The 25072-nt window shown below is 41.9% G+C and overlaps 1 protein-coding gene across 1 annotated transcript in view; it reads left to right on the top strand.

Annotated features, from left to right (window-relative positions):
* The window catches only part of dnaaf11 (dynein axonemal assembly factor 11), a 60407-nt gene that overhangs the window by 31001 nt on the left and 4334 nt on the right, over positions 1–25072 (top strand). The window contains exons 10-11 of the mRNA XM_033651223.2: positions 2959–3054; positions 4075–4166. Coding sequence (XP_033507114.1) covers positions 2959–3054; positions 4075–4166 — 188 coding nt within the window. The remainder of the gene's footprint in view (positions 1–2958; positions 3055–4074; positions 4167–25072) is intronic.

Genomic DNA, 25072 nt, shown 5'->3' with positions numbered 1-25072 from the left:
AAAAGTCCTCAGAGCTGCAGGCTCAGTTTCATTCCCCACACAGTCATACTGGAAGGTGGCCAGTTTAACCACAGACTGCTGCTGTCAGCCAGTGAAGGTCTTTGCTCAAGGGCACTGCGACATTAGTTGGCAAGGAATCCAGCCAGTTAAGGGATTCAAACCAAAGCCCTCGCCGACACCAGCACAGATATTAAAGGGACAGTCAACTCCAAAATACAAAAATACGTATTTTTTCTCTTACCTGTAGTGCTGTTTATCAGGATAATGGAACTAGACGTCACTTGTGGTGCTCGGAGCGAGCTGAAGATGTGCACAAGTGGGTTGAACATGTTCTCACTTAAAGGTTCAGTGTGTTTGATTTAGGCAAATGTAGTGCCATCTAGTGGTGAGGATTGCAGGTTGCTCGTTTGAGCTCGATCACTTGTGCTGCCCCAGGTAAATTTGCATCTGTTCACCTCCACTTACATTTGTCCATTGATAATATAAGGGGTCATGCCGGCTCCAAAATTAGCTTTCAGCTCAGTCGTAACAACTTCACAGTGCTGAATAATTCAAGAGGTGATAAAACAAAAGCAATACTTTTGGCTGGAAGTCCTTCAGCTGCTCTTTTTATTCGTCTAAAATCTCAGTGTTCCTCTTTTATCTTCATGTTTTCACACTCTGCTTCCTACTATACTAATTTGTCAACAGTGCGGAGTGAGTCATTGATTACAGGCTGCTGTGAATTCATGAAGATGATGCTTGCTGCTGAGTCGGGGGCAGAGAGAAGTGTGATGGATGAGGACTCAGATTTAGAGCAAATAAAAGGCTGTCAGAAGCTGCTGAATCATCACACGTGTTTCTGACTCTGACATTCTGATACGTTTATGGAGAGAGTTTATTACACCTGCTGCAAAGTCATTTCCCGGCAGTGAACTTCAGACTTGTGTTTTTTTCCGCAAAATGTCAGCTGTCCGGGGAAAGACCGCCACGCTCTTTCTCTGGTAAATACGAAATTGATCATCCGAAGTGTTGATGTTCGATTAAATAAAATACAACCTAAGTTACCTGCCAGAAGTGGGAGATTCAGTGTCAACAGAAGCTGAGTATTTATCTGGTGTCAGGTGTTCATTTCTCGCTCTGCGTGAGATCTGCTGAAGTCTGACTGTGGCTTATTGTGAAGGGAGGCTCAGTTCTGCATGTCATCGTAAATACAGGTTACCTCTGGGGGCCAGATGCAGAAGACTGTAGATTCACGACTAAAACTAAGACAGAAATATGCAGTCACGTTCTGTCCGCCACATAGATTCATTCATTCATCACACTTCATTTGAAAGTAATCAGTTACTTTACAGTATTACTCTCTGTGTGGACTTTTGCGTTACTTTCACCAAAAGAACTAATGTTGATTTGAAATGGATGAGGCTCATGTTGTTTCACAGAAGCTCCAGTTTATTACAGTTCATGTCAAATCCAGTTTGGAGAAGCAGGCTGGAGTGCCACCACAGAAACTAAGCAATGTACTGCTGTGGACAGGGCAGCAGCAGGACATATTTTGGCCACCTAAAATGATCTATATTGGTTTAAGTGTACGCTATATGGAGAATATTTTCACCTCTTAACCCTGCCGTCAGACAGCCCTTTCAGTATGGCATGGTTTCAGTACTCGATACCTTTAAGGTATGGATAGAAATAACCCGATATGTCTCCAGTCAAACGATACCTGCATTCGATCCTTTTTGCACTGGGGGGTCTGGTGAAGTTGAGCGTGGTGTATTTGACAGAGTCAGCAGTTCAGCGTGCTGAGATGCCACCAAAACATTCAAGATTTTGGCTACCATAAAAACTTCAATTAAAAGCCGAGCTCCAATGAAATGCAGAGTCCGTTGTACTAACCAGGTGTGGCTACACATTTTGACAAATAGACGTTGGTCTCGGTTAGATGCCAGTAAAATCAGGAGAGACTTATCTTTTAGGGTGAACAATAGCGTAAGATGAATACTAAGAAGTTCTTTGGCGATCAGACCCCATTGTAACGTGTATATTTAGGGAGTAGAGATGCCATCGTTGTGTGGCTCTCATAAACGCTGGTCTGAAGTCTGATGTTTGCACTTGCTCACAGCGCATTCTTCTTCAATGTGTAGGAAATGGTGTACGCATGGTTGTTGCTTGACGTGTTGTTTAACCAGCTGAGTTCACCATACTCTCCTCAGCAACACCAAGGAAATTTTAATCTCCCACGAACAAACCACAGCAACCTTTGAGCCTGGTCAAACAGCTGTTTGGCCACACATAAATCCAAGAGATTTAATCTTTTTTTTGTTTGTTTCTGTTCCTGTTTCCTCCCTCGAGCAAACAAATCATAAACACAGAGCCCTGCAGGTTCGGAGTTCTTGAATGTCATCGCTCCTCTTCAAGCTGTTAGCGTATTTATGGATGGTTGTTTTATGCCAGGGGTCAGCCTGATTGGACGGGTGGTGTGATTTACACAGTGATACATCAACTCAGGCCTTTAAAATTCCTTCTAAATATTAACTCATTTAGAGGAGCAGGGGGAATTGGCTGTCGGACTCATCTGTGGCTGTGTATATCAAGTTCGCCACATCTGACAGCAGCAGGGCTTGCAGAGGAGTTAACAGGACAGAGTTTTCTTTCTTCTCTGCCTGCTGTTTGAACGGTCTTCCCTAAAGTCCCTCTCAGAATCAAATAAAAGTAGATTGAAAAATGAAAAAGTCTAATTTTACGCCCATTATTCCTCCCACGTGGATCATTTTGGTTTCCACAGGATTTCGCTGCGGTGATTCATTGCTGCTGTTCTCGGTCGGAGCTATTCTGGTCACTCTCCCACGTCTTTTCTGGAAAGTGTACCTATAAAAAGGCCCAGTAATGATTAAAGTCATTTAACACACTGGGACAGCGGCGGTGCCAGATCAGCGCATTAATCTTGCTAATTAAAGTTGTGAATAATTTACTCTGCAGATATTTCAGATGGTTCTGCCTGCTGAAGTGAAGCCCGACAGCTCGACAGCTCAGAGGTCCCAAACCACGGGACACCTGGTCCTCACTATGCCCAGGGTACGTACGGTTACACATCAGGCTGGAACACATGTATACCTGAGCCAGGTGCACAACATGCAGCCAACGTGCTGTTTCCTTTTTTTAAGGATGCCAGTGAGTTTTTCAGTTTGTTAAAATACACACTGAACTTTTAGCCACAATCATATGTGAAGTTAAAGATGAAGATGTCAGGTGCTCCAACACTTAAAGGGACAGTTTACCCTGAAATGAAAAATACATATTTTCCTGTTACCTGTTGTGCTGTTTATCAATCGAGATAGTTTTGGTGTACGTTGCCAAGGGCTGGAGATATCGGCCGTAGAAATGTCTGCATTCTCTCCAAGATAATGGAACTAGACTGCACTCGGCTTCTGGTGCTCAAAGCGCCAAAATTGTCATTGACATTTGTGTTCCACACATCCACATTTATCTGTGTACTCTATTACAATTTAGTTTATGAAGCACCTCCCTCGCTTAGAGGTTAAAACATAGACGATCAAGATCTGTGCTGCAGTTCCTTGCTGCTAAACACTCCGACTGTGAGTTAGACACAGAGATCAAATTATTGTCACTCATAATTTGTAAAACCCTCCCAGAGTTTTAAACCAGGTCATGGCTGTGCGTTCAAGTTTTTTAGAAGTTTAGTGCATTGTCTGTGAATTTGTCTCCTGTAGGGGGCGACGTCTGAAAATAAAGTTTCCTGATGACCTATGAACTAAAACCTGTTTTTTCTCTTCGCAGAAAAACTTTAAAGATCTTGTTAACTTTGTCAAATTACGACTTTCCTCATGAACCTCAGGCTGTTTTCTGTGATTGTTTTGCTAACGAGGATCAGACATTTTCTACTCTGAGGTTTAATGACAGAATTCTTTATGGTGTCCATAAAGAGACACAGGTGCTGATACTGCAGAGTCAGAGCTGCTACTATTAATCCTCCATATGGCCTCTGATACATCCTGCACCACAGCGCCAATAAACAGTTCAGAAATGAAAAAAACATCGAGTAAACATGTGTCTTCCTCTGATGTGTCTTTTTAGGCTGAAGGTGAAATCAAAGTGACAAAGACAGTCCCACGTTGGCCCAGAGCGAGTCAGAGCAGATGCAGCAGCTCGCCTGAGGGCAATAAGAGGTAAAGATATTCTCTGTACCCGCTGCAGCTGCTAACCTGATGATAGATGTCCTTATAATGTGTGGACGGGAAGGACAATTAACATGTTGGCTTCATACACACTCAGCAGCTTCTAAATCTCATTCCAAAGCTGTCATGTCTGTCTCTCATGGTTACTTCTTTCTTTTATTCTATATTTTACTGTTTTTTTACTATGACGATGCAATATTTTGACTATGGAAGCACATATATATATATAAAAATAAATTATAACAACAAAAAACTGACAAGAACACACATAAAACAATGAACATAAAGACTTAAACCCAAAAATACGAAACAACAATGTGCAAAGGGACTGATGCCGATTGTACAGTAATACAGATACACGCATTAGTTTCCATTAACATCTCACAGCACTTAATAAGATTGTTAACTCTCTTCCACATCTTTAAAACTAATCAATCACAGTAAACATCATGTCTGCTTTTATAATGCAGGTATAAATGCAGACTGATTTGGAAATTCTCTGCTGTTTTTCCTCCCTCCGCTAATGTAACTTGTAAGTTTAAAGTCTCTGCACATTGATTTTTATATTGTATGGGGAATAATGGAAACCAACAGCTAGCTGGAAGAAAAACTAAAGACTAAATCCTCCTACAGACTGTGAGATTTTAGCAACCTTATAAGTTTAGTGTAGCTATGTACACTGTGCGACATGGATCTAATAAACTTGATGTCTGATGATGCAGACTGTACGATGACAGCGCTTACTGAATCACAGACGCACAATGCAACAGCCTCCCATACTGAGTGATGCTGCACAGGTTTACTTCTCCAACTGTGAAGCACAACACAGAGGCTCACATTATTAAATAACCTAATGTTCCGTGGTCACTATATACTGCAGTGTGTCTGTTTGCTAGCTGCTAGGTGTCTCACCTGGCAGCTGTAGCTCCGCCTCTATTTCCTTTCATGCTTCGTCCTTCTTTATCATGATCATGGTCAGAGCTGCAGGACACATCATACAGGCAAAGCTTGACAAGTTTTCCTCTTTGCTGGAATCCCACACATTTCTTTTAGTGCGTTTTGCCTCCATGGCAAGCTGCTGTCTGTCTGTTTGTTTGGTTTAGTGCCAGTGTGTCATTTCATGCTGCGTTTCTATTGGTTGGTTAGTAGACGTAGGTGCTAACAGCAGTCACACAGTGAGATGGTCATCCCAAATATCTGCCAGAATTTTATCCCAGGCTGTCTTTGATCGCAAGACCGTGACAACGGCCATCCTTGAACCTCTCTCACTGTGTGACGTAGGACCAAAGACATCATCCACTTTCTTTCACATTGGTTATCTTTTGTCTGGGACAGCCCAAAATCACACGGTGTATACCAGGTTCAAGACTCTACAGCCATGAAAGTAGCCTAGTGGTGCTTTACTTAGACACGGTTTATCTAAATGCTAACAAAGGCATGCTAACATGCTAACATTGCACTTCCATGAAGTTGTAGATTTGCAAAAAACAGATTAAAAATATGCTATATGCTATCCTCCTGGTAAACTGACCCATATTATCCGTAAAGTGCCTTTTAACATGCTGCTATTCAGCAGGCATAATGTTTACCTTCATTGCCATTTTAATTTAGCCTGTTAGCATGCCAGCATTAGTTAATTTGCACAGACAAAGTACAGCTGAAACAGGAATGTATTTGTGTTAGTTTGCAGATATTTGGTCATAAAGCAATGTTGACAATTTTCAATTTGATCTGATTATGGCACTGAAGAGGAAATTTAGTGGATCACAAAAGTTAGGATTCATCATCAGGTGAATGTGTGGAAAATTTCATGACAATCCAATCAACAGCTGTTGAGATATTTCACTCTGTCATGAGCTGCGGCTGGAGAACAGCAGACGGGAATCTAAAGACACTAGATTTATATTTAGGCTGAGGTTAATCTGTCTTATCTTACATTGTAACTGAAACGAGGTTACATAAGAAAAAAACTGTTTCTTTTTGTTTTACAGTTGTTCTTTTCTGTCTGTAACACTGTCTGTAACAGTGATGCAGAACAACCCCATATCCTGTACTGGGACCAATATCCTGTACTGGGAAATGGGTCAAATTCAAGAATAGATATGAATCATCATTGAAAAAAATAATGAAATAAAACAAAATCAGATAGCAGCAGATAGAGCCTGAATGCCTGAGGCTTGGACCAAACCCCACAGTAAAAGCTGAGTAGTTTACTGTATGTGAGAATCATCCTTCCAGTGTGATGTTGCAGCTCTGGTCAAGGTTATCTGTGGCAAGTCTACGGTCATTAGCAGGGAGAATGCTATCATCAATGCGGCTGATAAATTGAATCATGCAGAGCGTTTAATATACAACAGGCATCTGTAATTAGGACAACAGGGACCTGATAAGCCAGAGGCTCTTAAGTATGTGTGTATTCAACTCAAGGCCAAACAAAGACTAACACCGCGGCCAGCTGAGACCAACACTTGACTCTGATGAATTCATACAAACACACAGACCACTCAGCTGCCTGCAGGCCACAGCGCTGCTGCTAGTAGCTCTTTATGCCTCATTAATATTACAAACTTAGTATTTATTACTATTTTACCTTCTGTTACCACCAGGAACAGACACATAAATATGACAGTACTTGTACGACCGGGAAAAAGTCCAACAGTACCTCAGTCTTACTGTAAGTTTTAAGGTCTCTTTTACACCAGTAGTGGTGATCACAATTGACAGACGCTTTTGTTATTATCCTGAATTATGAAGATGGAGGAAGTGTGGAGTTTTGGCAGCAAATTACAGGTGCAGAGCAGAAAACAGGAAGATATTTAACCGGAAAAATGACTAAAATATTAGGGGGTAAAGTTTTGCGCATTAACAGTTAACTCAAGGCCCATTTAGTGTTTTTGTTCTGGAGCTTTCTCATCAGGGTCCTTAACTACACTCATAAAACAAGGGATAATGGAACTAAAGGTCTGTTTCACATGAAGGCCATTGCCGCTATTTGACTGGCGGCCTGAGGGCCAACTGTGGTCTGCCGATCAGTTCTCTTTGTAAATAAATAAAATTAACAACCTAAAGAAGAAAAAAAATTAAGCCAATAACTGACATGTTGCCGCTTGGCCTAGTTGCTCCTGATCCCCAAAACCTGCCAGCTGGTTTGAAAGGCATGTTTTCTTAAAAAAAAAAAACAAAGAAAAAAAACCCATTAGTCATAACCAGAAACTGTAAAAACAAAAATGATCATTGGAGTTTTCAAATTTCAGACGATCGTGGAACACAACAATGAATGCTTCCACATTCAAACAAAATCAAATCTGAGATTAAAATAGTGAATTTTTACCTCCTGTGACCCTGCGTCCTCACAACACATCACACTTTGGGTTTGCTGCACCTTACCCCCAATTTCCACATACTCTGTCTGTGCTGCGCTACACAGTGCCGTGGATCTGGAGCGACCGACGCGCATTCCCTCGCCTACTGGATGCGTTTCTGGAGCGCCACGCCATGTAGCAGAGCTGCAAGCTCACACGTGGAAACTGCAAAATCACGCGATAAAAAGCATTCACTCCCAAAACTCCTGCAATTTCACACCAGGTCTTCTCCTTTCCATTTGTATCCTTGTAGAAAGGATGTGTGGTGTCATACAAAATACTATGGTTTTCCACTTCAACTATGAGTTACTCCTCGTCCACCTTTCCTCGGACCCTCGCACTGACTGACAACGTGTGCGGCAGGATGTGACGTGATTTAAAAAAAATTGAGAGTTTACAATCCGTAGTCCGTGCATTGTGTTGTGTTTTACCAGATGCTGTGTGTGTTCCGGTTTGGTGCGATCTGAGCTTCGTGGCTTGACGTGCAATGGACGCGCAGTCACTGAAAAATAGACCTGGCGCATATCTCTGACAAAGTGGAGCGCTGTGGCACTCTTGGGACACTCCAGAGATGCTGCGCGGCACTCGCTGTGGAAATGAAGCTATTCACTAGAATGGGATGCGTATCTGCTACGCGCTGCACTGTGCTACGCTGCGCAGACGTAGTATGTGGAAATTGGGGGTAATACTTCATTCTTCTTAACTTAGACCTGCTGTCCTCATTCAGGGAAAAAAAATTGTGTCATCTATTGGTAGCAAAAGCGCAATACACTAATCCATGTAAAAACAAGATGGCAGCCATCTCTGCAAAGTCACAAAATTGGACATCTTGGATGTCTTGGACATTTGTAGTTTGATATGGCAACAAGTTTCACCAGTTTTAGCAGGAGCAACAAGCTAAGACGCTGTTAGTTAGGAAGTACTCATTTGAGGACATTGGGACTTTATTATTATATCACACAAGCAGATCACAAGCAGATTAGGAGTGACAGACTGTGTCTTCTTCAAGGAAAATTTATACAGACTTACAACAAAAACAAATCACAAGTTTTCTTAACGATGTTGCATTATTTGCAATTTAGTTTTTGCTCAGCCATGTTCAGGGATTGAAATGAAGTTATGAACCATTTTAAATGTGAACAGTGACCACTACCTCATAGAGTTATGAAACATTAATCAAATGTTAAACTGTTTGTAGTTTTGTTTTTGATCAGCCATGTTAAGGCATTGAAATAAACAGTTTTATAAAAACAAACCCAATGTCATCATATGAGGACATCATTTTTTTTTTTTTTTAGAAACTACTCACTGTCCAAAGACAATAGTTTGTTTTTTAATACGCCTATTAATCCTAAATAGCAGGGAGAAATTAAGAATGAATACCAAAAAAAGCTCAGATCTCAAAATCACCTTATTCTACATGTCTTGTTTAAAATTTCACCAAAAAAATAACTATTTGCACTGATCAGGTCCCGTAAAAAACATTAAATTCTGCACTCCTCAGTGCAACTAGGAAGCCATTAATGACTCAGCTGAGACCAACAGTCACATGACAAAAATTTGTTGAAATTTTGACCAAACTGCAGCCTGTTTACACAGAGGAGAGGACAAGAGACGTTTTAGCAGAAGGTGTAAAATGTATGTAAATCATAAATGCAAATTGCAGTGCAGCAAAATAAAAGTTTTGGAACTGTGGGGGCATGTTGTGTCAAGGGTACTGACCCCAGAGCGCTTCTGAAAATGTGGCCTGTGAACAATATAGTTGCATAGCCTTGGAATACTGTCTATCATTTATTGTAAATTGGCTAAATCATGCAAAGTGATCCATATCTGTGCAAAAACAACTCAGACTACTCTGATTACAGTGGAAACTTCATCCAAACAAACATACATACAGGGCATACTGTGTTTCAAGACTCAACACTAACATAAAATATTTAGAGTACCTCTTTCTCTGTAGAGTAGACTGAACCACAACGACCGACTCACTGAGGTTTGGTTCAGGTTAGAGCTCAGCAGCTTTTCCTCTTAATGACCACATTAGTCCGCAGTGCTGTTTGACTGAGCTCTGTTTCTTCTCCTTGCCTGGAGGTGTGCTTGTCACTGCACTGTCATCATTACCATTTTATGACGGCGAGCTGCTTCTTGTCCTTCAGCTGGCCCCATCAAACGCAGTAAAGAGCCCCAGTGTGATCCTGTACCCTCAAATTAAACATTCGATAAAAATGCTATGCTGCTCCGGCTCCACGGCAAGGTGACAGGTGAGCAGCACGGCTGGCTGCAGAGTTATTGCACCATTTAGACATGATTAGGGGCACCCTTTGACCTCAGGCTTACCCACAGATTCTTTATTCAGCCTCTAGCATGCATGGAAATGGATCTGAAGGTCATGATTGGGTTTGAAATGGATTTGCTTGATGACACAAGGCAGGGCAATGTGTAAATTGTATCTTGGAATGAAAGATCAAATGTTATCTAAAACCCACAGCTCATGTGGCCTGTGATAATATCCCGAGTGGTTTTGAAAGGTTAGACAGAGGTCAGGGTCACCTGCACTGTATGTTTAAGTCAGCAGGCTCACAATTCCTGCAGCACTATGAGCCAGAAGTACTCTGCAGGTTTAAACACTTCAGTTCTCAGGCTGCAGCTCATAATTATCTTAAGCACTTCATCTGTTTGTTTGTTTTTCTACATGAAATAATTGAATCGGTGAATCATCAAGTCTGAAAAGCCAGAAAATACAGAAAAATGTCCTTTAAAGATTCCAAGAACTGAAGGTAATGTCTTTAAATGTCCTGTTTTGTTTCAACAAACAGGTCAAAGCCCAAATAAATCCATCTGCAGATTTAAAACAGAGAAGAGCAGCAAATTCTGACATTGGAGAAGCTAAAACTTTTCCACTGATCAACCAATCAATCAACTAATCTGTTTAGCACTGATCATAACTATTAAAGGGTTAGTTTAGATTTTTTGAAGTGGGGTTGTATGGGGCACTTACCAGTTGGCATGCTCCTCCTATGGAGAAACAGGCTGAAGTCTGAAGGAAGCCAAGCAATATGCTGCTGTGGACAAAACGTCTTTTAACCACCAACAAAAAGTCCCACCAAAAACATCTACCAGTATATGTGTATGCTATATTTACAATATTTTCACTGCTACACCTTAATGTTAGACAGTTATTTCCAGTGGGAAAATGTAGCTGTTATATCACTCTCTTCAAGGCTAGACTCCATTGACAAAAAATAATTTTAGCTCACTTTTTTTTCTCCTTTATTCACCATTTAGTGCATACAAATATATATACATATAAACAAATATAAAGACAAATATAAAGATAACAAGCAGTGGAATTGCTTGCAACAAGCAGTGATTAATAAAACAGGCAGATGTAAACAAAACAAATTCAAACAACAACAATAGCGACAGTGGTAGCAACACCAAAGAAAAAGAAAGGGACAAAACTAAAAAAAAAAAGAAACAACAAGAAAAACAAGACAAAATTGAGATAAACAAAACAAGCAAACAAAACAAAAACCTTGAGGCGTGCTGTTCTACATATCTACCAAGTTTAGTAAAAATCCATATGGCGGTTAGGCCTAGATAAGAAATGAGCTCTCTAGCGCCCCCATTTTGTTTGATGGGGTCAATAATGGAGGGGTCCCCTCAGATTATGTGTGGTCATATGCCTACAAAGTTGCGTGGTGATGGGTGAAACCCTTGAGATGTTATACACCTTTATGTGATGAGCCACGCCCTCCGCAATATTCATTGCCTTATAGAAGCTCAGTTTTAGTAAGTTTTCCAACTTTTGCCAAGAGGGAACTTTAGATATTGGTCCCTAGATTATGTTCACCCAGTTTCATGCAGATCGCTCAAACTTCCTAGGAAGAGATCCATTTGAAGTGTTTTTCAAAACATTCAAAATGGTGGAAAATCTGTATAAGCGGAAGTTATGGGTTCTTGAGGCAAATGTGTTCCTCATGAGGAGAGGCATCTCTGTGCAAAGTTTCATGTCTCTACGACATACGGGGCATGAGATATGCCCATTCAAAGTTTGCTCCCACCATCACTTGACCCATTCCAGTTTGCGTACCAGCCGAACCATTCCACGGAGGATGCCATCTCCTCTACCTTCCATCTGAGCCTGGAACACCTGGAGGATAAAAACACCCATGTGCGGATGCTGTTTCTGGATTTCAGCTCAGCGTTCACTACAATCATCCCTCAGCACCTGGTGTGCAAACTGGGTCACTTGGACCTCGGCACCCCCCTATGCAACTGGCTACTGGACTTCCTCACCAGCAGAACCCAGTCTGTACGTGTGAACATTAACATCTCCAGCGTCATCTCCCTGAACACCGGTTCCCCCCAGGGCTGTGTTCTCAGCCCCCTGCTGTTCACCCTGATGACACACGACTGTCGTCCCAGATTCAGTACCAACCACTTCCTGAAGTTTGCGGACGACACAACCGTTGTGGGCCTAATCCAGGGTGACAACGAACTGGCCTATAGGGACGAGGTGAAACACCTGGTGAACTGGTGTAAAGTCAACAACCTGATCCTCAATGTTGACAAGACAAAGGAGATCATTGTTGACTTTAGGAAATCGCGGCCCAGTCATACACCACACCTCATCAACAACACTGCGGTGGAGGTCGTCAGTAGCACAAAGTTCCTAGGAGTGCAAATCACCAACAAACTAACCTGGTCCCTCAACACCACCTCCCTGGCGAAAAAGGCACAGCAGCGCTAGCACTTCCTGCGCTGGATGAGGAGAGCCTCCCTCCCCCCTCCCATCCTGACTACATTCTATAGAGGCACCATCGAGAGTCTGCTGACCAGCTGCATCTCTGTCTGGTTTGGGGCTTGTAAGGCCTCTGACTGGAAGTCTCTGCAGAGATTGGTGAGGACGGCGGAGAAAATCATCGGGTTCCCACTCCCCTCTATCCGGGACATTGGGCATAAGCGCTGCCTGACCAGAGCCCAACGCATCTCCTCTGACCCCACCCACCCCCACCATGGACTGTTCTCCATGCTGACCTCTGGCAGGAGATTCTACAGCATCCGTAGCAGGACGTCCAGATTCAGAGACAGTTTCTTTCCCCTGGCTGTAAGTCTATTGAACACTCACATACAATAAATAAACACTCATCTATGGACTGTAACTGTAGTATTACAGATACAGTTATGACAAACTCAACTCTTCTTCGACTAAAACAACAAATCAATTTTCAGAAAAGTTGCTAGTTAATTTTCTATCCATCACCTTATTGATTACCTAGTGACTGAATGTTCAGCTCTGCCTTTGCTTGTTCGTGTCACTAGCCATGTTTCCATCAGCCTGTTTAGATGCACATCTAGAAGTATCGCATCGGAAAATTATGATGGAAACGCCAAAATTCAAATTAAAATCCCCTGATTCGCACAAACTAAAATACGCTCACTTTAGCCGGGTTTTGGTTGATTCGAAAAAATGTTGATTCGCAAAACGGGGGATGGAAACAGTTATGTTCGAATTAAGTCTGATGTAGCGCATCTCTCTCCATGGTGATATCCACACTCCGGGTCGGGAAGGCGGTAATGCATTTACAAGCTGGTTGCCAACTGCCAGAAAACGTAGAAGAAGAAGAATGCGAGACTTGTTTTGTTTCCGGTTCTGCAGAAAACTTGCGCGAGTTTGTAGTTTTCACCAAAGTCCGTACATTTAATGGAAACACACAGAATTCGTATTTCTTTTAATGCGCATTTCCCAATGATTCAAATCAATTTTGGATGGAAATATAGCTACAGTGTTGTCAGACCTCTGCTAGAATAAGGTTCTGATAAATCTGATTAATGCTTTACGTTTTACTTTTTCTTTCTTTGAGTTATTGTAAAGGTCCAGTGCGTAGGATCTTGGGAAATATATTGGCAGAAATGGAATATATTATTTATTTTAGTGTTTTCATAATCACCGCCATGTTGTTTCTACAGTAGTTTAAAACAGACAAACCAAACACTGGCTCTAGATAAGGCCATTTTGTGTAGGCCGTGGTAGATCTACTACAGGCTTTGCACATGGGAGAAGTTTCATTTAGTTGTATTCTGGAACCTCACCACTAGATGCCACTAAATCCCACACACTGGACCTTTAAATATAAACATAAATCATAATTAGTGCCAGATCATAGGTAACTGGACTTGCTTGAGCCTCTTGAAGATGTTTCACCTCTCATCCAAGAGGCTTCTTCAGTTCTGTCCAAAGTTCAGTCCCAACTGAAAAAGCGTCTTGGACGAGAGGTCAAACGTCTTCAAGAAACTTAAGCAAGTCCAGCTACCTGTGATACAGCACTTACAACTACCGTAACCTGGATGACTGAGAATCTTCACCAGCAATTGCAAATTTTGCATATTTTTGGGCTATCACAGCCTCTTCAGGGCAGCAGAAAGGCGAGGGCCGGTGTTACACCCTCTGCAGTCAGGTTATAATAATGCATGAATCATCTTTACCCATAATAAATTGACCCAGTGATCGTGTCCCTCGGGGCTCATTTGATTATCTTTGTGTACAACAGAATAACCGTAGTGTTCAACCCCTGACCCCCCACCCTCCTCCCTCCCCACCTCCTGACCCCTGCATCAGCCAGGCTGCAAACTTTCCAACAAATGACTTTATCAATATTGCACCATGTGCAGTTATCGCATGTCTCCAGCCCTCTCATTATAACACGCTCTCTGTCTGATAATAACGTGTGAGTGGCAGAGACTTTGCTCCTCTGTTGACAGTCCACAGACCTCATTACCTGTGAGGTATGATGACCAGCGGGCTTTTGCCTTTGGTGACCTATTACAGGGAGCCATTTTGGACTTTTAACCAAGGAGGGCATCAGTAGAGGAGCCCCGCACTAATGACTCCATCCATCTCGCATAGAGAAGTGCTGACGATTAGGTTTACCTGCCCGTTACCAAGATGAGTGTTGAAGCTAAACTTAGACCAGGCTCCGAGATGTCCTCAATCTTTAACCCTCCCTCTGATCTCAATTAATATACTCAAGATTAATTTAGTCCCCTATGGTGATGTCTGTTAAAGGACATTTTTACGAACAGAGCACATTTGCAGTTATTTTCTGGCTGTTAGTAAAAAATGGATCTTAATCACATGACTGAGGATGAGAATAACCAAGATGAGCCAAAATATAAAGAAACTACCAATCACACCTAAAGCTGTGTGTGTTGTGTGCATGTTTTTCTACAAACCCTTTTTTCATTTAAAGATATACTCTGCAAGATTTTTCTGATAAACAACATTAAGACACGTACAGATGTAATCCCTCTCAATCAACAGTTACGACCCACTCTCACTGTGTGATGATGGTGTATTTATCTGCAGAGTATCTGCCCTCTGCCTGGATTTTCTTATTTTAATCTTATTTTGCTGTGTTCAAGACGTTCCTGAGCTCAGAGCGCAGGTGAGGTCACGGCTTAATATACCATAAGCAGCATGCATCCAAGAGGAAGCTATGGAAATTGTGGACACGGTGCCAAAAAAAAAAATGCAAATATAGCGCGGTGGAATGCCAAGGTGACAAAGCTTGTGCCAAAACGAGTGTGAACCTGAGGTTGGCTTCCACTTTCACTTTTGCTCAAGAAACTGTTTAAGAAACAGCAGCCGACATTACCTGCACAGTTTACCTTGAAAGAAACAGAAGCAAACTTCTTTTAAAAAGTTTATCAAACACACAAAAATGAAAAGCTTGAAATGGACAAATATTTTATTGAAACTACCTGATGAAAGAGTTAAACAAGATTATGAAACTGATATCAGCTGCCAATTTTAGGAACATGATATTTTCGATATTCTGTGCAAAGGACACTTGTTTTAAAGATATTTGGCATTTACGCCTTTATTAGATAGCTGGTTGTTATAGTGGCAGACAGGAAACGAGACTTGTTAGGTTGCGGCTTCATAATAGTCTTCTTAATCGTGTAGCTACAAGGGTGGCCCATGAACACATTTTGATATGAACCAAAAATAATTTAGGTTTAATAACCTCCTCAATGCAAATGATGTAGAGACTGTGACCTTCAAACGTTGGTTTGATACAGACGGAAAAGTGCAGGGAAATAAATGAGAGGTGAGAGCTGCTGTCTGTTGGTGACCATTTTAGATTTCAGACATGAAATAAAGTCTTTGACACATTTTTTGTCGACAGTCGCTACTGTTTTTCTTTAATTTAAGCCAATGAACCAAAGCACCACAGACTCTGTTAATGTAGAAAAGCAAAGTACTCCAGGTGTCCCTCTCCTTAGCAACACTTTCCATCTCCTCCTGGGGGATTACTGGGGGAAGTTCATTGCTCTTTGAAAGGATGTACTTGAATTTTTATTCTATTATATTATCATTATATCAGTGAAAGAAAAGGAACAACTGGGAGGTGTCTTTATTTTTAGGTTGTAATGTGATGGTGCTACTGGTCCGGCCCACTTGAGATCAGATTGGGCTGTATGTGCCCCATAAAATAAAATGACACCCCGGCTTTAACAATGAGTCAAATAATCTATTTGACATTCAACAGAAAATAAATTGACTAATTGTGGGTTTGAATGGTTATTGCTCCTGAACAGATGGCACCTTCAATGGTAGCCTCTGCCACCAGTGTGTGAATGTGTGTGAGTAGGTAAAAGCTGACTTGTTGAATATTGTTAAGCACCTTGAGTGGTTGCTTAGATTAGTACAGCTCTGTAGAAATGCACTCTAGTTACTGTTTAATCAATTAATTAATATCAACTGTAATAATGCTAATGCTATCTGTGGGTTTTGGACTTTTTGGACCAATAAATGCGAGAATGTTTCCTCGGACATTCTGACCTTTACTCACTTTTTTTTACCCTGGCTCCAGACCTACATAAACAAATATGAGTTATAAGATAATATCAGCCAGTAACATCTCATTCTGTGTGTAAAATTGTTTAATTAATCTACAGTTTAAAGAAAAAATAATGCTATAAAAGCTTCTTCGTCTCCGTCTCATTGTGACATAAACACATGTAGATTTTCCAGTCAATGGGTGGAAGCTCAGGGGACAGTCAGGGAGGGCGACTGATAAACAGAGACGAGTATCGTCATATCTCTCCATCAGGCCATGCAGAACATGACATCAACCATCTCCAAGTCCACGTGACTTGTTTAGTCTGGTTCTTATCTAAATGTGAATCACTGCACTCCAAACCTAATCCAGTGTGGATCGGTGGCTGCAGACACTAAACAGAACCTGCTGATGTTGTTACTGCAGCCGATTACAACTCAATTACTGCGGGACCCCGTCACTGAACTGAGAGTGATAACCTCACAGCAGCTTAGTCATGATAAAAGCCTCGTCACAGTTATCTGCCTGCAGACGTGCATGAGACCTACTCTTACATTAGCACTGAGTCGATTCAGCGCTCGGGTCGTGTCCTCTGTGTTTTTACAGGAGGAAGTTGTAGGTTTCAGGGTGACGGGTTACGTTCTACAGTTAAAAGAGTTGCAGATTAGAATGACATATTTCAGTTCTCTTAATGTCAGGTAACCCTGTTCGACAGTCATGGGCTTGGCTTGGTTTGGTTTGGTTTGGTTTGGGCCATCAGCCCAGCACAGCAGGGATTTGCATTTCCATTACAACAGGGATACCTGCTTGAAGGTGTGTCTTATCTGATGACGGCTTGTCTTAGATGATGGTGTTTAAAAGCAGCGGGCTGATTCACAGCTATTTTTCCTGCTAGTGTTTTTCCACAGCAGGGCAGGTAAAATAAGTTTACCTGTTGGAGGTGAGCTGTTGTCAGAGGTGCAGTAAGAGCCTGTTGTCTGCAGCTCTTCATCAGCATCTCACTGTGGCTGTTTTACTCTTCCTCCCTGCCGTATTATTACACTTGATTTTATTGAAGAAAAGCCACTAACAAAGTCCCGCTAATTCAGTGATGAACAGATTTCATTTCCCACAGCTTCTCCACAATGAAAATCCCCCATTTTTTTATTATGTAAAAACTTTTATTCAGAAGCAGCAACATAAGGAAATATCGGGTTTTCGAGCAGCAACTTCACACAACTTCTAATGTGGCTGATAGTGGAGATGAAACAGTAAAATGAAGCAGATATGTAAAGTAAAAACAGGACGCAGGAGAGAAACTAAACTCCAAACCACAGAGATTCAGTTAGAAGCTACAGACGTACTGAGAGCTGAACACACAGAGACTTTTAAAGACCCCTTTCTCTCTGGTCTCCTGCAGACAATCTGAGTAAATTCTTGCAACACATACTTATTTGAGGGGGAGAAACAGGGTCATCGGAGGTTGGCTGTGGTCGGTGAGATGTTGCCACTAAACGCTTCAGGGCTGCGACCCAACTTTTGGATCCACTCCAGAGAAGGTCCATCTCTTGCGCAGCTCGGCATGGCCTGTTGGTTTGACACAATAAGACATCTAATGACATCACCATAGGTTTTGGGGAATTGTGGCAAACATTTTTTACTGATAACAGACATTTTATAGACCAGATGAAGCTCAAGCTCTTTGCAGGAGGACATTCCTTAAAAACTGCTTCATATAATAAAACCTGCAGAAACTAAATTAATCACTAACTTAGTAATTAAAGGCGCTGTACGTAAGAATGTGGCCAAAACGGTTACTGCACTCAAATTCAAAATACTGCTGCGAGTCGTGTCCGCCCCCCCTCCCCTACAGATTCGAGGTTGCTGGACAGCAGCACGCTGGAGACTGATTTGTTTGCCCACGGGCGGCTGCCGTGGCAGGGCCGTGTCACTGCGTCCTTGATCTTCAGTTTTCCAGCGGACCGTTCGAGCAAGTCCGGCTTCTCTGCTGCTAATGCTGCTGCCGGGATACAGCAGAGGAGCCGGCTGCTAATGCTATGTACCGGGACACTGCTAATGCTGCTTGCCATGGTGCTAATGTTTGTTTCTCAAAAAAAATCAGTCGGGTCGATGACCCACCTGCACATGGGCTACAATGTATGATTGAAAATGAATAACAGTTGAAAGTATTTGAAATGTCCATCCCCGTCTAGCTATGATGCTAGTTAGCAAACTTTGGCTAAAGCTTACATGTCCAGGAGAAGAGTAGCCAATTTGACATCCGATCTCAAATTCTTCTCCGCTTTCAACCGTCTCCACAGTTCAAAAGCATCTCCTATATAGACCCTCGCTTTGCCTCGAGTTTTGTCTTGGCGTTTTTGGGAATCATAACGAGGTTGTTTGGGTTTAGTCGCACCGTAAGCCATTGTAGCTCAGTCGTAACTGTAACGGATGCTGAGACTCTACTGACTGTGTGACTGGTAGACGGCGGTGGGTGGCGCAACAGGCCAAAACACAAATTCAAAACATAAACATGATTTGCAGACTGTAAAAATTTTTTAAATGCGAATATTCTGGCTGTACTGTTGTTGTCGGTGAGATCAGTATGTTATATGAACATTATTCCTTAGTCTCTGTGACATATTAGGAGGATTTTACGACTATTTGCTTTAGATTTCTTACATATAGCTCCTTTAAAATATGAAGAATCCAAATAGTTTAACCTTTTTGGTGACACTCTTTTCATGTCTGGTTGGTGTTTAAGGAACTTCAACTCAGGACCTCAGTGGTTCTGTGATCTCGGCTGTGGCCCTGAGCGTTTATAATGAGGACATTTCACTCGCCATCCTGTTTTTCACCTGTTTTTTTTTTTTCTCCCGTGAAAACTGCAGAAGCCCTTAAAACGCTGTTTGGACATCTTGTCTGTTCCACTAAACATATCCGTTCTAAAAATAGACACTCGCCTCTTTCTCTATCAGCAGGAAAATTACTTTCCCATTTTCTCCCGCCGAGCTGGTAATTTTCCTGCTGCAGAGTGAGTTCACTGCAGTGAATGAAGTCCAGACTCAAAGTACCATTGTGCTTACAGTACAGTATATGTCCGCTGGCAGCTTTATTCCCTTCTCAATAAACAAGTGTCAGAAAGCACAGAGTAATGAAGTGGCTCCTCCTCCTGCGTCCTGCTGCTGTTTGTCAGCTGCTCTGCAGGAGATTAAATTATAATTGTCACGCACTTCCTGGAAAATCAGCACATTTCATTTATATCGTCTCGCCTTTGGAGACTTATACCTAAAGCATATTTACATTTTAAAAATAAGCCTCTCTTGAAGTCGACTGCTTGACTAGTACAGACAACTGACCAACAAACTCTCAGGTTTTACACAGTGAGAGTTATTTTATATTCAAAGACCAAATAAAAACCTGTTGTTGAAATGTCAGTTTCATGTTGTTGTGATTGTCCCTCATATATTAATCGATAATTAGCTACTCAGGACACTGACTTGCTCTCTAGCGCCACCATGAGATTCAAAATGTTACGATACCAGCGATATTGTAAATGATGTGATACAATGTTAAGCTAGTGTTCATCAGAGTGTTCAGGTAGCTCAGTGATTGGGATTCATACCAGATAACTCAAGTGGTTCAGTAAAGTTATATATCTTGGGTTGGGCTGGTGTAAAACTTTTCAAACTGGCTTGATATTAAGCCAAACACCAGTCCGGACCGGTATACCAACATTTCTCCAGCCAGGCTCCACCTTATTTAGGTTTTTGTAGTGAAATATGAAGGTAACTTGTAGATCAGTGGTTCTCAAATGGTGTGCCTTAATGCCAATTCAGGTGTGACACACATTATTATTATAATATTCGACTGGGCCTATACAAAAAGTTATGAATGAATTTTTACTGTATCAGTATGTTGTGTGCACCCATTTCCTAATACAGAGGCAAACGTGTTGTCACACACTAAAAGCCCCGATTGGCAGCCAGTGTGAGGGATGATAACGATTAAGAGGAGAAAGCCATGAGTGGGACAGTGGATCGCTGTATTATACGGAGCAAATTACAACAAAGTGTCAGCGAAGACGACCTACCACCGAAAGAAAAGAGAAAAAAAAGCACAGTAGACAGTATCATGAAAGCCACCTGTCTTATTTTCATTGTCTTACATTGTGATACAAGTGATATTACATGTTATAGAAGCTGTTGTGCACAGATCTCAGGTGTGTCTTGAGATTTTGACTTACTTTTTGGCGTGCCTTGGGCAGAAATGGTTGAAAACCACTGTTGTAGATCATTCCTCTTCTTAACTTCATGATTCAGCCAATCCTCGTCCATTGAGGTGCTCTCAAATCCAGCAACAGATATAAATAGAAACACAAAAGTTCAGCTCACAACAGCAGCGCTGCATCGCTCACAGTTATTTAGGACACTTCTTGTGTGTTGTTCTTGTTGCCATATTGGTGCAGTTTTAGTTTTGTGGCCATGTCTCTTCTCAAACAAACACCGTGTGGGCTGCTCTGCCCCTCCCATCTCCTGAAATGTGATCCCCTCCATGTTGCCAACACCAGCCTCAGGCCTCATTTACACTGCAGGCGATGTGTTCGTGTAGCGCTCGCTAACGGTTGCTGTTTACTCACATTTTCATTTCGGCGAGCATGTTAACAGGTTAGAGCATTCACACCACATCTGTTCTACGCGCTGCTCGAGTCGCGCTGCTTCGCGAGCAGCTTTGCGAGCTGCTTTGCAAGCTGCTTTCTTGAGCAAGCTCGAAAATAGAAGAAACGCCAATTTTTTGTGTGAGTCGCAAGCGAATGACAAAAAACAAAAAACACAAGTTTGCGTGTGTTGTGACCTCTCTCGGACACCATAGACATCTGCCCTTTGTTTCATGTACTTACCCATTTGTAGTGCTAAATATTAATTCTCCAAGCGTTGGAATAATCACTGGCGCGTGAACCTGTCCACCCTGGGCTTTGGGTCCAAACTCACTTCTTTGAGGTTTATTGGAGATTTGCAAACATGGTGCACTACTGCCACCAACTGTTCGGGTGTGGTTTTGTTTTGACGGGACAGCAGCGGCCGCTGTGCGACGTGTCTGTTCGGTTTTGGTGTGAATACACATGTGCTGCCGCTACACTTGTGGACCACTTCGGGAGTGCTACGCGAACACATCACTTGCAGTGTAACGCCGGGTGCACAACCTGTTTTTCCTGTTTTAACGGAGCATTTCCCACCCCCAGAACAACACCGCGAGGTTCCGTCGTTGACGGACCTGGCCAGATGTGGGTGGCTAGCTAGCGTGCTGTTGGCGAGAGCTGTTAGTGAAGTCATCTATGGGCTATGGAGATGAGCGCAAAATTCGAAAATATAGATTAATTATCAACCACATAGAAATCAACCTATGGTCAACAATCACTTTTAATAGTGGAAAAAAAATCTTATGCTTATTTTTCTTTTGCATAAATAAATGAGATATTGTTTGTTTACAACTACGATTGCAATTTATTTCCTACTTCCGGCACTGTGACACTCCATTTCTCCCATGTTGTCAACGCCGAGTAGAAAAAATCCAACACCTCTGCGGTCCGATGGTCAAAGGAACCGCTGCTGTGTTGCGCGCTAGTCCGTTACTATCCATCATTTTCACCTCCATTGGAATGAATGACTTCCGGTCAGCGTCACTCCGTCAATGCGTTAGGTTGTGCACCTAGGGTAAATGAGGCCTCAGCTCACAGCCGGTCAGACACTAGTGGCTCCATTAATCCATTCATAAACATAATATGATGTTCATCACATTGTCATATTGCTTATTATTAATGCATGTTGGACTTAGCGCTGTGACACGTCAGCACAGGTTGCTGATGTAGACTACTTCTTAATTTGCTAGAACATGTTGAAATGACAAATGCTGCTTCAGCTGCTTTGCTTGTGAAGCAGCATGGCAACACTGGAAATCGAACCAACTCTAGTCACACCCCTCTCACTCCTCTCTCACCTGTACACTAACAGTGAAAGTGCCAAACCTCCAGTCTATCACTGTCACATATCTTACATGGTTAAGTTGATTTTATCTCAGGACACACAAACACAGAGCGATCAGAAAAATCCTCAGAGATGATTTTAAAATCGTTCACCACTCACAGCTCCTGTGGCTGAGCGGCGGGGGACCTGTGGTTTCACTGTTATAAACTGATTAATTAGTTATTGGAATGACTTGATTGTTGTGGGATGGAAGTGATGAGCTCAGAGGAGGAGTGGGATCCATTTGGTTTAATAGTAACAGATTGTGGTGGTAAAATTGACCATCATCCCCCTGGAGATGGATGTATGGATGTTGGGACACGTCACACTGAACTGCAAAACACGTCCGTTCATCTCAGCTTCTAATGTCTTGTTATTGTTAAACAATTGATGGAAAATTCAAACGATGAGATCTTTTGACTCGTCTGTCTCAAGAGAGTTCTTTTGGTTGTGTTTAGGAGTCAAATGGATTTAAAGACAGAGTGAGAAAACATCAATAGTGAAAGGGCATTGGTTGTTTTGATTCAATGGGTTCTTCGACACATGTAAGTCATTACATAACAAGGCTGATCAGTATTTGAACCTACAACACCATCAGTTACAAGTTACATGTTATAATTATTAAAGCAGCGGAAAGAAACATGTAAAAAATTCAAAATAAAACCAAGACACAGACCCTACACTTTAACGTACGCCACAGCCTGACGTGCTCCTTCCCGGAAATGTAACCACACGTTGCGGTAACGCAGACCTCCTGTCTAGTTTTGTAAGCTGAAAACTGGAATATTATTATATCTAATCAAAGAATTAGTAAACAAGATTATGTATTATTTAATGCACGACCCAAAGTGGCAGTTTTCTCTGATCTTGTAAAAACTTTAACATGAAACAAATCAAGATCAGCATCTTTTTGCAGTGTGCTCTCATCAGATATTCATGACATGACAAACAGAATCCCAAAGAGGATTCATGTCCCTCTGAGATAACAAACATACTGTCTAAGACATCTGGTAATTTGTTTTTCACAGCTCGACAGGAGCCTGATATACTGTACATAGGTATGAGGCTTTATGTAATATAACACCTAAACTAGAATGCAGATATGTACAGTCATATTTATAGTCTGCACATCCTGCGCTGTGCCGTCAAACCATATTTTTCACACATACATCAGGTCCCATATTGACCTTTTACAGTCACATTAAATCTTGATGTCTCTGCACCAACATTACCATGACGTTTACAAACAACTTCTCCTGCTGTGACATTAAAGTCATTCTCATTTGGCATCTGTTTAACCATGACCTCTGTGTCCCCACAATGATTATCATGTGTTAATTAAATTAGGTCAGATAGACAGTAACTAGTAACAGATTTAGTATTCCTGTGGGGAATTAAATGGGTTCATGCAGGACATGGCTCATGTTCAGATTTGATTTGTTTAGCAAGGCCACTGAAACTGCTCGTTCCTGATTGGCTGGCTGGTACCAGTACAGCACCAGGCCACTCTCTGCTCTAAATCAGAGCTCATAGTGTTTTCTTGTAAACAAACAGATTCATGGAGCATCAAAGTTCATTCTAGATTTTGGAAGAAGTAGCACATCTTCAAAGGAGGAAGAAAGCACTCAGATATTTTATTCATTTACCATTTATTAGTTGATTTACGTTGTGTATTAATTATTAGAATCTGAAAAGTTACTAAAGAAGTCAATAAATGTAGTGCGGTACAATACTTGTACAGAACAGTACTTACAGGATGTACTTAGTTACCAGGACTCTCAAATGTATCTTAAAGGATAACTTTGGTATTTTTCAACCTGGGCCCTATTTCCCCATGTGTGTGTGTGCGTATGATTCATAGGTACAACTCGTTTTAAAATTGGTTCAGTATTGAGGGAGGCGGATGCAGCCGGCAGCCGCGAAATGAGCTAAAACGGTAACGGGGGCGAATGCGTCCTGTATAAGTTTGTGCATTAAAAGTGCTTTTTTTCGCCACTGACCGGTTCAGATCGCCAGTGCTATCTCTGTAAATAGCATAGTAAGCGTTTCCCTTACCTTTGGGCTGTGTGACGTCATCTTGCGAGAGCTTTGCTCCACTGTGTCTGTAGCTCTCTCTACTCGCGGGACAGCCGTTTTCTTGAGGAAGAGGTGTTTCGGGATTGGATGTCTTCTCTTCTTTGGCTGGCAGTAGTCACCTTGGGAGAAGTGAGTACTGTAGACCTGATGGTCTGCAAGGCGCAGAGTCTGGACAGGAGTGTTAGCATCCATTTGTAGCACAACTAGCCACAACTTCAGCATCTCGCCGTCCGACAAAGGCAGCCTGTGAAAGCTGTACGGGGTGTTGTGCGACATCCTGTTCTTGCAATTCGGATAAGCACAAACACAAACCATTGTTTTCAATCGATGCAGTAAAACTCTCATCCGCCTCCCTCAATACTGAACCAGTTTTAGAACGAGTTGTACCTATGAATCATACGCACACATACACATGGGGAAATAGGGCCCAGGTTGAAAAATACTGAAGTTATCCTTTAAGGTGCTAATCAGTAGACAGATGATGAAGATTTTAAAATGATTATTATAATTATTATTTTGTCTGTGAAATAAACTCTTTACATTCAGTGTTTCTCATCATAAAATTGTGACTCTCATCAAACATGCGTAACACACACAGAACAAACATCTGC

This window comes from Epinephelus lanceolatus, chromosome 12 (genome assembly GCF_041903045.1).
Source record: "Epinephelus lanceolatus isolate andai-2023 chromosome 12, ASM4190304v1, whole genome shotgun sequence".
Lineage (NCBI taxonomy): Eukaryota > Metazoa > Chordata > Actinopteri > Perciformes > Serranidae > Epinephelus > Epinephelus lanceolatus.
This window is presented reverse-complemented; position numbering and strand designations above follow the sequence as displayed.